At 40.1% G+C, this 16,583-nt stretch overlaps 1 protein-coding gene across 1 annotated transcript in view; it reads left to right on the forward strand.

Annotated features, from left to right (window-relative positions):
* Positions 1-16,583, forward strand: part of LRRC28 (leucine rich repeat containing 28) — a gene marked incomplete in the record, with an annotated part of 70,383 nt that overhangs the window by 6,989 nt on the left and 46,811 nt on the right. Inside the window, 2 exon segments of the mRNA XM_034783128.1 lie at positions 1,249-1,286; positions 3,023-3,160. Coding sequence (XP_034639019.1) covers positions 1,249-1,286; positions 3,023-3,160 — 176 coding nt within the window.

Genomic DNA, 16,583 nt, shown 5'->3' on the forward strand with positions numbered 1-16,583 from the left:
ACTCATCTTAGTGTAATTACTTTCTATGCTTCCCACCGGGGGCGCACCCCTCACACAGAGAAACTTTTTTTTGGTGTAGAGCTTTGTAATGATACTTCTGCTTGCTTATGTGCTTTGAGCAGTGAAATACTTTCAGTGTCAACATTAATGATCATATTTACCATCCACTGAAATGAGTGGGAGAGTTCACACTTTGGAGCTATTGTTTCAGGCTGTCTTCAAACACAGGCAGACATCTCTGCATAAGTTACACATGGTTTCCATTGTGAAAGTATTCTTCACAACCACAAGCACGAAGGACATACTTTTAAAAAACAGAAAACTGAGACTCTGCAGAACAATTGAAAAGTCTGTATCCTCACTTCACCAGTTAGATCTTCCCATCTTCCCAGAGGGACACAACCCTGCTTTTGGGAAACATTGTTTCACAGTATAATGGAAAAATTGCTTGTTCAAATCTTTTACACGCATGCTTAAATCATCAGAATACTCATTATCTTTTGAGAATAGACAAGGTAACTCTATTTTCAGGTATTGATTGCTTGCCTACAAACTTTATATAGTCTTTCTGTTTTCAAGCAGAACTTTATAGTTTAAAAGATATGGATTAAGCTCTTCTCAAATTGTAGTAATTTTAGGTGTTCATCACCAGGGAGCCCTAAATGCACTTTAAAATAGCTACTGAAACTTGTCTGGACTTGTCACTGTATTTACTGGTTGGAAATTGCTTTTGTAAAATTTAATTTAGTACTTTACATTTAAAAAAAAATCTCATCATGACAAGTAGCTTCTGCATGCTTATGTAAGTGTGCATAGTTGATTTATTTGTTTGGTTTTTTCCTGTACACAGCAGGAGAGGACCTATGGCAGAATTTAGTGCAATCTGGTGACTCCTGATTTATTTTTTCTACCTGAATATTTTGTTGTTATGAAGAAATATTGCATACAACAGCTTGAAATAAAACAGTTGCGAGTACAATGATCATGTGCATCACATTTGAGTATTGTAATAATCATCAGCTAAGACATTCTTGACCTTAATTTCTGTTCATGATTTAAATAGGTTATAAGTGAAACCTTAGAATATGTTAATTAGTGTTGTACAATTTACTGTCATGCTCAGAAAGAGAAATGTCTGTGAAGGTTTTTTTTCTCTTCCAATTTCAGATTGAACATTTTGCCAACTGATTATCTAACCAAAGTCCTTGAGGGTAACAGGTGTCGTTGTTTGTGCTTTTTTCCCCCCAGGTACCTTCATTCAAATAACATAGTTGTTGTACCTGAAGGTAAGTGCCCTACTAGCTTCAAAATAAGTGGCAGAAACTATCAAATATTTTATTTTATTCAGTAAAAAGGCCTGTTTTCCTTGTGTTCCCATGAAATTCTAAAGATATCCACAGAAATACACCTCTGTAGTCCTTAGAATGTTGATATCCTTGCTTGTACTATGTTAAACTATTTTATTAAACTTTTAGATGCATCTACATGTTGTTCGCTCTAGTTCCAATTACAGGAAGTGAAAAGACTAAATGGCACTTACCCTGGAGAGTTGTTTTATTGATCATTCCTGCTTGCTAAGCCAATTATTACCTAAAATACTTTCATTTACTTGGTCATGATTGGTAGGTTTAAACCTAAAGCATCAATAATTGCATTGATCTCTCTATTCCTTTCATTTTATTGTGGTGCAAACATGTCCTACCTTCAGAAAAGAAAACTTTAAATTCCCAGTCTGGGGTGAGTAAATCAGATAAAGGTGATGGCAAAGAAAAGTAAAAAGTAATTTCATGGGAGAAGAATCATGGTTGGAATAATATCAAAATCTATGGCAGGGATAGGCAACCTTTCAGAAGTGGTGTGCCGAGTCTTCATTTATTCACTTTAACTTAAGGTTTCGCGTGCCGGTAATACATTTTAATGTTTTTTTCTCTCTAAGTGTATATTATATAACTAAACTATTGTTGTATGTAAAGTAAACAAGGTTGTCAAAATGTTTAAGAAGCTTCATTTAAAATTAAATTAAAATGCTGATCTTACGCCGCCAGCCTGCTCAGCCCGCTGGGGGGGGCGGGGACTCGAGGTCAGGGCAGAGGGCTTGGGGGTGTGGAGGTGCAGGGCACAAGACTGGGTGTGGGGGTGGGTTCAGGGCAGAAGGCTGGGTGTTGGGGGCAACTCGAGGTCACGGCAGAGGGCTAGGGTGTGTGTGGGTGGTGCAGGGCAGAGGGATGGGTGTGTGTTGGGGTGGGGAGGTGCAGGGCAGAAGGCTGGGGTGCTCGGCTCATGGGGGTGCTCCCAGCCCCCTGCCCTGAGTGGCTCATGGCAGGGGGCTGGGAGGGATATGCCCTGTCCACCCTCTTCCCCCAAGCCCGTCCCTATCTCTCTCTGCCTGCTTTACGGAGCAGCGTGCACGCTGCTGCTCGGCTCTGCTCCTCTGGGGGGAGGAGGAGGAGGGGCCGGAATGCACCACGTTGTGCGAAGAAGTGGGGGAGGAGGGAAGCTTGGCTGCCGCAGGACCAAGCTTCTGTCTCCTGCCCCCGCAGGGGAGAGCGGGGGGCCGGGACTCCCTCCCCACCGCTCTCCCCTGCAGGGGCAGGAGGCAGAAGCTTGATCCTGCGGCAGCCAAGCTTCCCCCTCCCCCGCTTCTTCGCACAACGTGGTGCATTCCGGCCCCTCCGCCCCTCCTCCTCCCTCTCAGTGGGCAGCAGCGTGCCACTCAGAATCGGCTTGCGTGCCGTGTTTGGCACGCGTGCCATAGGTTGCCAACCCCTGATCTATGGTCTCTTATGTGTCATTTATTTTTTTTCATATTTCTATACCCCCAATACTGCTTGTTATCAATAGAAGCGCTTACAAATACTTAACTCCCATGACATTCAGTTATGAGACCAATGGTTTTAATACCTCACAGTCTGCTCAGATATAGGAATTAGATATTGAGGCCTTCTATCATCTCATAGTCCTATTAAGGTTTTAACATTACTCCTGGGTCACATTCATTTTTTTGTCTCTATTCTCTCACTAGCTATTGGCTCCTTGGTTAAACTGCAGTTTCTGGACCTGAGTGACAATGCTCTTGAAATTGTGTGCCCTGAGATCGGCCACCTGAGGTCTTTACGTCATCTTCGATTGGCCAACAACCAACTGAAATACTTACCTGCAGGTGAGGGGTTCAGAGCAGTGACAAATGGATCTGGCTTAAAATTAAATTTGTGCATGTATTTACAATGTGCACTTCGATTCTGCGATTTGAAAAAAAGGCTGATGCAAGTAAATTTTAGAGCAGAATGGGCAGGGGAACTGTTATCCTCAGTTTTATATAGTGCCAAACATACTCTTTGTTTAACAAATAAAAAGTGGTAATTTTCCCAGTAGCATGCTATTTCTGATGGTGGACTTCGGATAGAAAAATGTCTGAAGGATTTTTTTCATATGGATCTTCTATGATATTCTTTGCTATTGTATCAATAATATTTCAAGCTTCTTGAAGGAGACATAAAACGCCAACAACAAACTTCACATTGACAAAATGACCTTAATTCCTGTTTTACAGAATTTAAAGGATTCAATTCTTCTCTTACTCTTATGTTGCAACTCTCCCAAGTCTATGGTCCCTAAAGAGACACTACTCCTGTAGCTTTGCCTGTAGTTTATTTACCTCACTGTGGCAATAGATGACAAATTTTGGTCTAACTACTTAATTAAAAAAAGCAAGTATTGTCCAAAAGAAATCTGACACACCATTAGAAAAAGATTGACTCTTGGCGGTTTTTCAATGGCTTTCTTTTGTTTCTTGCTTATCAAAGCATTTAAAAGTAACTTTCCCCAAAATGAAGCTGTTTTCTTGTCAGGTTGTTTTTTAAAACCTTGCTTTGTTTTTTACTGAGGTTTGATCTGTGCAGAAGATAGTGTCTAAGGTCAGCATTTCAAAAAATGCTTTACTTAATCTAACAGGATTAGCTTTTGGCTGGAATTTTAACTAATTTTTGAACATGTCCTTCGTATGTTTGCAAAACACAAATTTTGCATTCTTTAGGAAGATGCTATAACTGTTTGTTTCTTAAAGCTTTGAGCACAGAAATTGAGCTGTTCTTTTGCCTCTGTTTTTTCAACTGTAATAACGTAAGCTTTACAGACTAATGCAAAAAGTGGTAGTAATTAGAAATTATAAATGTACACAACTCTGTATGTAATGAAATTACATAAACCTGTAAACATTATGACACAAAGCAAGTAAAATTTTCATCAGCTTTCAGATAGATGCTTCTTTCTTTTGAGTTTGCATGAGTATGCTTGTGTTCCTTATAGATAACTTACCTTGTGGTGTCATACCATGAAAGAAAGATTTGTTCAAAGAAAAACTGACATTTCCTGCAAAATTTCACACACAAACTTAAAAAGGTTCCAAAAAAGGAGACTTTGAAAAGGATAATTTACATTACTGAAGGGTTGATTGTGTCTACCGCGTTTGATTAGGAACTAGCGTTACTGTGTAGGCAAGCTGCATTTATTTCTTTGTGAATTATATGAAATTTTGGATGTTAAGCTTCCTTATTTTGTGCACTCAAAGCCTTGGGTGCATGAAAATTTCAGATGCACAGTAGCCTGTTTGTATGCCAGAGGATCCAGCAGCATTTAGGTGTTGTGGTGCTGATGTAGGGTCTATGTATATAAACAGCTTAATGCTACTCTTCCTAACCACTTCCTTTTCAAAATGCTGTCTGTATGGCTGAACGATATGCAGCTTGTGCATCATCAGTCTGAGCAAAATGAATCTTTCATTTCTGTGAAGTGTTAGCTCTGCTACTCTATTGTATTGAATGTTTCCTGCCCATAATGCTTCCTGGAGGGGGACTTCATAAGTACATTTGAATAGCTTTTGTCTTGTCAGTACAAAAGATTGTGAACATTTTTATTCACAGAACTCTTCAAGGAGGATTAATTAATGAAATGTTGGATTTTTAAAACCTGGAGGAAATAAGTTAAGGATTCTAAGGGAGATTGACATCATGAAGTTTTGATAAATAGCTTGAAATGGTCTAGTCCAGGGATCGGCAACGTTTGGCACGCAGCTCGCCAGGGTAAGCACCCTGGTGGGCCAGGCCAGTTTATTTACCTGCTGACGCGGCAGGTTCGGCCGATTGCGGGCCCCACTGGCCGCGGTTTGCCGTCCCGGGCCAATGGGGGCGGCGAGAAGCTGCGGCCAGCACGTCCCTCACCCACGCTGCTTCCTGCCGTCATTGGCCCGGGACAGCGAACCGCAGCCAGTGGGGGCCGCAATCGGCCGAACCTGCCGTGTCAGCAGGTAAATAAAGTGGCCCGGCCCGCCAGGATGCTTATCCTGGCGAGCTGCGTGCCAAACGTTGCCGACCTCTGGTCTAGCCTTTTTAGTTACGTTGGGGTACAGGTACCATGTGAACCTCATTGTGAGCTGTTGTACAGTATGCATGCTGGAAAGCTAGCAGATTTAATAAAATGGATGAAACTGAGGTCTAACTTCATGGTAGCATAAAATGTTTTTCTTGTTTTAATATTTTGTGCCAACTACCTCTCTTTATCTGGATTGTACACTGCTGCTAGGCAAGGACAGCTGCTTCTTCCCTCCTTTTGGTAATCAGAGGGTGTTACAGAATAACCATCCAAATTACCTACTTGGTAGAACTGAAAAATCTGTGACTTAAAATACAGCTTGTTAGAAAAAACGAAATGGCTTGCAAGTACATGAGACGGTAAATTGTTAGTCACCGATAAGCCCTGGTGCCCCTTTTTTTTTTTTTTAAACTCCTGGCTTAGTCCCAAGTAAAATGGATTTGCTTGCCATTTGAACATATCACACAAGCGCCACTGTAGTAAAGACTATGACTGGAATAGCAAAAAGCATTGTAGGTCACAATGGAAGATCCAAATAAGTCAGCAAGCAGTGATCAGCCATTCTGTAACCGGACAGGCTAACCTATAGCTTAATGTTTCTACATGGGGGAAAAAAGAGTATTTAAGAACTTTTGGCCTGACCTTCCAAGTACTAAGTGCTCTCAACACCTAATAAAGTTGTGAGCACCTAGTGGAATGGAGTCCTATGCTCAGTAATATTCTTAATGAACTTGATGATATTCAGACAGTTTTAATTGTGACTTCAAGACAATGTGACTGTAATAACATGTGGGTGATCAAACATTTACAGAAATATTCCAGCACACTTAATGTTTTTGAGCTGAACTATGTCCTCTTCCTTGCTTGTAGCTGATTAGGAGGTGTAGCAAACATTAAGATTAATCCAAATCACAATAAACAGTTGGATCACTATCGTTTTTAAATACTGCTTTCCCGGTGATGCCCTCATCAAACACTAGAAGTTAGCTTTAGACTTGTCTTACAAAACACAGAAATAGCTTTATTTAAAAAAAACTTTCAGAGAAAAGATGAGCTTTATGGGGGCATGGACTGTGTTCCTCGTATTTGGAAAGCATCTAGCCCATTTTGGCATTACCATAATATACATAATCTTCCTTTGATGCTTATTAAAGATGACAGAGTCAGTGTCATCCAGTGATAAGATGATTTGGTTTGGCCTCAAGGCACCTTGGTTAAATTCAGACTCAGCCATTAAATCAATGTGACCTCCTTTTATTCTTCTTTAAAATGTTATAAAACCTTATTTACCCCACAAATGAAGTGGTAGGGCTGATGACAAAATATACCCAACCTATAAATAACAAAAGTGCTCAGTTTTTTGGGGGCGGGGCAGGGGTGAATTGTCCAGAATAAACATACAAACCTTCATAATATCTTGCAATAAAATTGGTTAGAAGGAAAATGTTTTATAAAAGCCTCTTCAAGTAAGTTTTTGAATGTACTGCTGTTAGGGCTAGTGACTAGATGGGCATCTGCACGTGAAATGGCAGCCATCAGTATCTGGATCCTACTTCCACCACAGCCATCTTGACAAAGGCAGCACTGCTTCAAAGAATCACTGATGCTGATAAGCAATAAGAAATAAATGTATTGTGAGGCATAAGGTTTGCTGAGTTCTTGGAGCTCTTTTCTGATGAATGTTCAAATCCATTTTATTTAATGAAGTGTAAATTATGAAGTTTTAAGGTTTAATAACCTGTCTTGCTTGGTATTTGTACACAATATTATTAAATATCAAGTACATATCTCTGATACTTACAATTAACTGTACCAGTTTATCTCCTAAATTCTTGAGGGTTGTGGGGGGGTAAAACTGACTCCCAAAATGGATTATCTCTTTTGATGGGCAGTGCTGATTCTTCATATAGCTAAGAAAATCATATCCTCTTGATGACGCTGCTTCTCGGCGGCATTTCGGCGGCAACGCTTCTTGACGTTGCCGCTTTTCGGCGGCATTTTGGTGCATGCTTCTCTACCGGCCAGTACGTGGGTGCTCATAGATGCTCCGGCGGGTGCCATCGCGCCCGTGGGCACCACGTTGGGGACCACTCCTCTAAAGCACTGGTTCCCAAACTTGTTCCGCCGCTTGTGCAGGGAAAGCCCCTGGCGGGCCGAGCCGGTTTGTTTACCTGCCGCGTCCGCAGGTCCGGCCGATCGCGGCTCCCAGTGGCTGTGGTTCGCTGCTCCAGGCCAAAGGGAGCAGCGAACCGCGGCCAGTGGGAGCCGTGATCGGTCGAACCTGCGGACGCGGCAGGTAAACAAACTGGCCCGGCCCGCCAGGGGCNCGTCCGCAGGTCCGGCCGATCGCGGCTCCCAGTGGCTGTGGTTCGCTGCTCCAGGCCAAAGGGAGCAGCGAACCGCGGCCAGTGGGAGCCGTGATCGGTCGAACCTGCGGACGCGGCAGGTAAACAAACTGGCCCGGCCCGCCAGGGGCTTTCCCTGCACAAGCGACGGAACAAGTTTGGGAACCACTGCTCTAAAGTAGCTTTGGAAGTGAGTTTGTACACTGATTTTTGCATACCCTAATGCTTGCTGTTGTGCATATCCTAACTTGTACTCTGTTTAGAGATTTCTTATTCTCATTTCAAAGTTTTGTTTTGCAAGTTCTAGTTCAGAATTGTTTCTCTTAGCTGTAGATTTTCCATTATTAGTGCCTGTTGCAATTATACTATAATTTTTCTGTGCAGATCTTCTAGTTCTAAACAGTTACTTAGTTTGTAATAAGGCTTAGCTTCAGTTTCTGATTCACAATTACGTACAGGATTCCTTAATGCTTTTTTTTTTAATTTTAAGCTTAATATCTACTGTTTTTAGTGGCCTTTTCCACATAAGAAGTATTGCATCATATCACTTGTTCCACGTGAATTCCTTTGCAAACTGTTGAATAGATATTTTGTCCAGACTTAAATTTAGGTCAAGGGTATTTTTGATGTGTGATCCATTGCTGTAGACAGGGCTACTGTTATGATTCAGCTTGATTTCAAATCATAAGGTTTTGAGGATAAAGTGTTGTTTCCATTTTTCGGGGTTAAATTTTGGTTGCACTGAAATCAACAAATCCAGGTTTTGGCACTGGATGTCGTTAAAATGAGGGTGTGTTAATTGGCTCACTGTAGTTACAGTTAAGGCTTCATGTATGACAAGACAGGTGTTTTTATTGCGTGTTACTTGAGATACATGTTGCTTGTTAGATGCAAGTTGTAGCATCTTGCTCTGACTTAATTAAAAATAAGGTTATGTTTATTCAGCAAACGTTATAGTTAATTATAGATTTAGTAAATGAAAAGCTTAATGTTTTGCCAAGTTTTGAAGGAAAGTGAAGTAATTAAACAAAGAGTTGTGCATGGTTTATGCTCCCAACCCATGTTTTGGCAAAGTTCCCTCTCAATGAATGTGTGCATTGCTTTTTAAAAAACATTTAAGAACAAATTAGCAAATACTGTACCTTTGGTTGGAGCAAATCAAGTTTCCCTGGTCATATTTAGCTTTTCATACTTTGATTAACAATAAGAGTTGGGCCCTTAGTCAGGGGGAAAAGTATGTGGTCTGGTAATATAACTTTTTTTACCCAAATGAATGATACAGATAGCAGTTTCTTCATCTGATTCATAAAGAGAAATTGTGGCTTGATGATGGTTTAGCAACACATGATGTGGTTGAAGAAAGGTGCAGAACTCTTTGCAATAGTCAAATGCAGGTTTTGCAGATGCCCTTCCTTTTCTATATAAGGCAATATCATGTGGTTTCCATCTCAAATTGATATTTCTTTGCTGTCTTTAGAGACTTCTGCCTCTCTTGTCCCCTAGCTGCCATTTTACTTCCTCTCTGTTAAACCAAAAGGAAATGGTATTTATCTGCCTCTGGCATATCTGAAGTACATACTGCCATAAAATTTAACTGCCTTGGTACGGTACCATGTATTGGATCCAGGCTGGATTCTGAAATTCACCCATTGTTTTCCCCGCCCCCTTGATATTTTCAAGGCAAATTATTTAAAAGTAAAATAAAGTCAGTTTAAACATTAAAATATAATTATATAGATGTAAAACTTTTTCTTCTTCAAAGTACTTTACAAAGATGAATTGATCCTAAGATCATCTGTGTGAAGTCGATAAGGGAGTCTGTTAACCTCATTTTACAGCTGGAGAAGCAGAATTTAATGTAAGTGATTTGCTGTAGGCTATAGAGATGATCAGTGTTAGAGCCAGGATTAGAACTTGGGTGTTCCTGGCTCCCAGTCCCTCTGCTACGAATACACCTTTTTGAAGTTTATTGTATTAATTATTGGAAGAGATGTCTGTCTTCTCTGTATTGAAAGTGCAATATGTAGATTCAGGTGCTTAACTGATGGTTTGTATGTAAAATATTTTTTTGCATGTCACCCTGATATATGTATATGCTAACTTTTCTGGAATAAAGTGTATAATTTGGTTTAAAAATGTGAAATGAGTAGTGGGAAGCCTCAGTATAGCAATAAGATGAATAAAATGTTTTTCATTTGAAACTACTCACTTTTGCAGAAGGCTAAATAGGGGGTGAAGATTAATTTCAAAACAACAATGTCCAGATAACCATCTGAGGACCTCACCCCATATAAATAGACTCCTGTGGTAACAGATCAGAAGAGTTCAGCCACCCCCCTTCCACCATTAAAAATATAAATCAAGGTGTAACTTTTGATCACCACTGTGCATTTATAAAATAATCCTAGGAATGTTACCACTTGATTACCACCAAGTCTGTTTTGCTTAGCAGTTTAAGTGAAGTTTTAAGACTGGAAAATTACATTTTTGTCCCTTTTTTCTCATTTTGTAAGTTGCCATTTGTATAATATATGTATTTAGAATTCATACAGATGACATTCTGAAATACTTCTCAGTATTTTTCTACTCAAGAAGTCTTGAATGCCCTACTTAGTATTTCTGAGCAGAGCTCAATATTAGGTATTCCAATAAATCTCCATGAAGGAGTAGTGCTTAAATAGCTTCTTTTCCTTTCCTCTCTGCAAAAGAAATAGTTTTTCACTGCTTAGAAGAGTATGACATGCCAACATTCTATTCTCATTCTAGAACTTGGAATTAAAATATACAATCTGCCTAATTTTTTGAATTAATTTTCAGTATCTTGATTTAGACTTGCAAGGAAGAATCTGTGTTATAAGTCTTGAAGTTTTCTCCTTATTTTCACTATTCTTCAGTGCTGCTTCTTATTAGGTTGAATTACTTTGGTGCCTCTTATTAAAGATTAAATATCTTATAATGATCCTGGCTTTAAATGCAAAGCACAAACTGGACCCTTTTCTGTTTCAGAGTTGGCATAGACTTAGTGCACTCTGGTTTCCTAATTTTAGTAACATAAAAAATATGCACGAGGGGGCAGGTTTGGTATGTCATCCAGCAGTGTGGTGTTTGTAAGGGTACCTCTATACTTACCTCTGGGTCCGGTGGTAAGCAGTCGATCTTCTGGGATCGATTGATCGCGTCTTGTCTAGACGCGATAAATCGATCCTGGATCGATCCCGGAAGTGCTCGCTGTCGACGCCGGTACTCCTGCTCCGTGAGAGGAGTACGCGGAGTCAATGGGGGAGCCTGCCTGCTGCGTGTGGACCCGTGGTAAGTTCGAACTAAGATACTTCGACTTCAGCTATGTTATTCACGTAGCTGAAGTTGCGTATCTTAGTTCGAAGTGGGGGGTTAGTGTGGACCAGCCCTTAGTAACTGAACTTGTGGGCATTTGAGGAAAACATAGGTTAGGTTGCTCAAGCATTGCACTTTGCAAGTACATAACTATTTAAAGGAGCACTGTCCCCTAAATAAAGTCAGGCATAATTGTTTTTTTAACACAAAATATATTGTTTCTATTAAAGTAGATTAGCATTTAATTTTATATTTGTGTTCTCCTCAGTTAACACACTGTCTGTAAAATGCTTGTTCTGTTTAGTAAGTTTAATTTCCAGCCAAACTATATTTACCGTATAAAACTGAAAGTCAACCCAACAGGGTTTTATATTTTTTTTCCCTGTAGGCTCTTTCCTGCAGAAATGGAACCTTCATTTGATATTTAAAGTTATCCATGAAATGTATATGAAGAGTTACTGACAATTCCACTGATTTCTATGAATGCAAGGAAAAGCTTAAATGGTTGTGGCACAGATTTTGGGCAATCAATTATATATACCTATTGCCTTCAAAGCTTTAGAATCTGGACTCAGTAGTGATTGTCAGGATGGTGATATTTTCAAGGGGCCTCTTAAACACTACTTTGAAAAAACTCAAACAGCTGTGGTGCCACTTTGTTCACTTAGTTTTTGCTTCCATAAAAATTGGGGGGATACAGCTGAAATTTTTAGGACTCTGATATTAATATCAGTGGAAATTTGGCACCTGCTTTTTGTGTCTTTGAAAAATCTCTTATAATGCAAAAAGTTCACTAATCTAATTCAACCCGTTATTTTGAAAACCTCATTCTTAAATGACTTTTCTCCAAGTAATTCCGCCTGAAAAGCGTAAGAATCACAAAGGAAAAAAATTAAGGTTGCTCTGTTTTAGTTTAACGTTTTCCTCAAATGCTGAAATTTAGGAAGTAATTAAGGTCAATAACTACACTTCTATTTTTCTAGCTTCTCTAATATAATACTAATCCACTCTTGTATATAGCTGTTGTTATTTTATGATGCATTGTTAAAACCTAAGGTTTCATAAACTACAAGGCAGACTTGACTCCAAGATACGTACAAGAAGGACATATGTTAAAAGGATCCTATTTTAAAGAGATACTTTTGGTTTTGGGTTTGTTGGAAGAAAAAAGAACAACTTCTTACATGTCTCCTTGTATAAATTTTATCTCTGACATCAAGCAGGAATGAGATGTGTTAAGTTTTTTTTCCATCTTAAGAAATCCGAAAGGAGAACCATCTCCTAAAAGGACAACAAAGAGTCTGGTGGCACCTTAAAGACTAACAGATTTATTTGGGCATAAGCTTTCGTGAGTAAAAACCTCACTTCTTCGGATGTATAAAAGGAGTTATACTTGAAATGCAAAATGGCAGGTGGGTGCTTACTATGGGAAGAATTTTGTCTTACAGAACTAAACAAAGCAGAAAGCAATAGTTTGTACCAGTGAGCTTTTGTGTAAAGCCCAACAGTCGTGACAAGTATTTTATAAATTAATACTGAGAAAGTATGAATTTTTGCAGTAATCTATGGCCAGGTCTACACTACACCCCTAATTCGAACTAAGGTACGCAACTTCAGCTACGTGAATAACGTAGCTGAAGTTCGAAGTACCTTAGTTCGAATTAGTTCGAACTTACCTTGGTCCACACGCGGCAGGCAGGCTCCCCCGTCGACTCCGCGGTACTCCTCTCGGCGAGCTGGAGTACCGCAGTCGACGGCGAGCACTTCCGGGTTCGACTTATCGCGTCCAGACTAGACGCGATAAGTCGAACCCAGAAGTTCGATTTCCAGCTGTCGAACTAGCGGGTAAGTGTAGCCAAGGCCTATTGCAGTAATCTATTTTTCTCATGGATTTTCTGTTTGAGTTAAACTCTTAATAAAACTACTGACACTTCTGACAGACTGTGAATTTAAATGATGGATAGGGAAGTGAAGACAAAAGACAAATAAGTGCCAGTAAATTCCTGGAAATTTAACTTGAAACTAAAGCCTTTCTGTGTAGACTCTGACCTGTACAGTGTGTCAAAATGAGTCATCTCTGTGTGCAGAGAAGTGCACTATTCTCCGTCTGCTTACTGCTTTTTATGGTTATTTTCTTTCCACAGTTCTGTGCCACTTCCTGCCTGTTGAGGAGCTTTTGAAAGCCTCTTTGTTAGTGGCATAGAGTATTTCTTAGTGCACAACAAAAGGTTCATAATGCCACTGTACACTGATAACAAAAATAGTAATACTAGGATATAATCTGCAGTGATTTAGCTATATTTTTTCTAAATTAAAATGTTTATCTAGAGTGTACATTTTTATTCCAACAATTTTCTCAGACAGGTTTCTGTAGGGCTTAATGGAGCTAAAACATCATTACCAACATGTATAACAGAGAATATATAAAACCCAAACCTGTCTCTCTCTCTTAGTAGAAACTTTTGAGATTCCTAGTTTTCAGGTTAATTACTATGAGGCTGCATAGCAGATTTGCAAAAATCCATCTGTTAAATGTTTTTGTTTTCTGTTGTAATTCAGTAAACCTGAAATCAATGACTAAAGAAAATATCTAAAGTAATTAGAAAAAGCTATCATAATTTTTAAAATCATAATTTTAACACGTTTGAAATAGTTTTGTGTCCAGTTTTAAAAAATCTTAATAGAATTTGCTGTTCCAATAGTATTTAAACAAAAAGCACTTAGCTTTTAAGTAACTAGTAATTCAAAATTTTAAAACTATATAAATAAGGGGTTGTAGAACACATTGTACTAGTGTAGCCAACAAAGTGTAATATACTTAGATTTCTACAGTACATCTCATTCCAAATGTCACTTGGCTTTACAAACGGTGCATAGCAGTAATTTAATCTGCCAGTGAAGACTACTTTAAGATCTATCTAGAAAGTTGTTCCTGTACAAATTTGAGCTGCAATTAAATTTGCTGGTATGTATCAGTAACTTACAGGCTAAAAATCTTGCGAGAACATTATAGTTAACATTTTAACTATAATATGGAAACCCAGGAAATTGAGTCAAGACTAAATTGAAATATGAAAATGCATTGTCCCCTAAATAACCTTAACTCTGCCCCGTAAATGACATTAACCTCCAATCTTCCCTTCTCTGTTTCTATTGTACTTTTTTCATAAAATATTATTTTTGGATCAAGCACTTTGCTGAGAGCTTTAAGTAGTACACAGCCTAGGTATGCTGACGTGTTAAAACTGGAAAAACTGCTGCCCTTGTTCAGCATGTAGGTACTGTATCAAAAACGTCACTCACATTTTCATCTGTTTTATAACTGATTTCATAGATGTCTCTGATACTAAGTAATAGTACTTCATTCTAAACATTGCTCTTTTCATGCAAGTGCTATAATTTTAATGGTTTAGGCCTAGGAGTTTTGTGTATATATAGATATACTTGGCCAGTATCTAATAATACTTATAAAACTGTTGACCAGAGAATCTTAATGAAGGCTGGGAATGACCAACTTCAATATGGTGTTTTGTCTAATCAGGAATTTTTTAAATGATTTTTTTCATGGTCTTCCTTATTGTCATAAAGAAGGCCAGAGTTAGAACAATCATCCAGCTTAACAATGTTTTTCTTTGGTAATTGACTTAGTTTTTTAAAAACCTTTGATTTAGGAATTTCTCAGTGATAAGTGGCGTAGTGGATGGAATTATAGATTCATAGATTCCAAGGCCAGAAGGAACCATTGTGATCACTTGGTCTGATCTTCTGTATAATACAGGCTTCCCCCCATATTCCTAGAGCATATCTTATTTCCAGTCTGAATTTGTCTAGATTCAACTTCCAGTCATTTGATCATGTTATGGTTTTTTCTGCTAGATTGAAGAGCTCATTATTAAATATTTGTTCACTGTGTAGATACTTATAGACTGCAATCAGGTCACCCCTTAACATTGTCTTTGTTAAGCTAAATAGACAGGTTCAAGCAACTCAGTCGTTACAAGGCATGGCTTCTAAACCTGTAATCATTTTTCTGACTCTCTTCTGAACCCTCTCCAATTTATCAGCATCCTTCTTGAATCATTATTGTCCATTGCCCAAGATTAGACGCGATAAATCGATCCCCAAGAGGTCGATTTCTACCCGCCGATTCAGGCGGGTAGTGTAGACCTAGCCTGAGAGGTGTAAGGCTTATGCCAGTGTAATCAGGTCGACATGTAGACGCTGTGTCCCTTACATTGACTTTCTTGTCAATTTCAGGGCAGGAGAAATTGAGAAGAAACCCCCAGGCTCCCCTGGAGAGCTGGGCAAGAGCCGGCTCACAGCTGGGAGCCAGGGTGAGACGCCTGAGAGGCCCCGTTCCGGGGGTGGGGAAAAGAAGCCCTGGGTGGCTTCCCTGCAGCTCCCGGGTGGGAGCCAGGGGGAAACCACCAGGGGCTTCTTGGCCCCCTTGCCTGCTCCCCACCAGGAGCCGGGATGTCTTGTCAGTTTCACAGTTTGCAGCCATGAAATTGACTATGCTTCCGGGCTCCCAGAGGGGAGCAGACCAGGAGGCCAAGAAGCCCCAGGTGGCTTCCTTGCTCTCAGCGGAGAACAGAGCAGGAGGGCAACCCACTGGGAACCTGTGGAGCAGCCACGCTCCCAAAGGGAGCTGCCAGCAGAGCTGAGAAACCGGGCTCTCAGCTCCTCATACTCCCCTTCATAGGTCAGTCGAAGTGCTCCTGGTGAGGATGTACACATTGACCAAGGAGGGTAGTGTGGACATGTACCACTGCAGTAATTACTGCTATAAGTCTACCGAATATAGGTTGACTTACCTTTCTAGTGTAGATATAGCCTTAGACTGGGGTGAAGTTGGCAAGAACACTGGGAACACCTAAACTCAGCACATGGAACTGAGGCTGGGAGGGGGAGAAGAGCCACCCAGTTAACATCTGTGGAGCTGTTAAGCATTGCATGCTCCTGGCTTTGTAGGACTCCACTTGTGGATGTTAAACTTCACAGGAGTGTGCAGACTTTCTGAGCTATGCATGTTCCTCTGGGCCAGGATCTCTCCACCTGTGTGACTGTTAATATCCTCAAAGTGAATCCCCAGTAGGCCAGGGCATCATGCCAGGATGAGGAAGTTTGCGTTCTTCTTCAATCTTTTTAAAATACTGCGGGGGAGTGCTGCTTTACTGGGAGAAGGGCTTCATAAGGTCTTTGTATTACAAATTCTATTCTAACTAGGTTATTATACCAAATCCATCTCCATAGTTTCTAGGCATCCAACAAAATCACTTGCTGTTTTTTCTCTGCCTTTTACATGCTTCTGTTCCCCTTTCTTGGCTATTGGGCATTCCACCTGAGACTTACTCATTTTTCCTCCTCCCTACATTCCCCTGGATCCCTACTGTTCCACTGATGTGAACCTTTCAAGGTGATTTTTGGAAAGTGTATATCAGGGATTGGCAACCTTTGGCACGCAGCACGCCAGGGTAAGCACCCTGGCGGGCTGGGCCGGTTTGTTTACCTGACGCGTCTGCAGGTTCGGCCAATTGC

The sequence above is a fragment of the Trachemys scripta genome, chromosome 10 (genome assembly GCF_013100865.1).
Source record: "Trachemys scripta elegans isolate TJP31775 chromosome 10, CAS_Tse_1.0, whole genome shotgun sequence".
In the NCBI taxonomy this organism is placed as follows: domain Eukaryota; kingdom Metazoa; phylum Chordata; order Testudines; family Emydidae; genus Trachemys; species Trachemys scripta.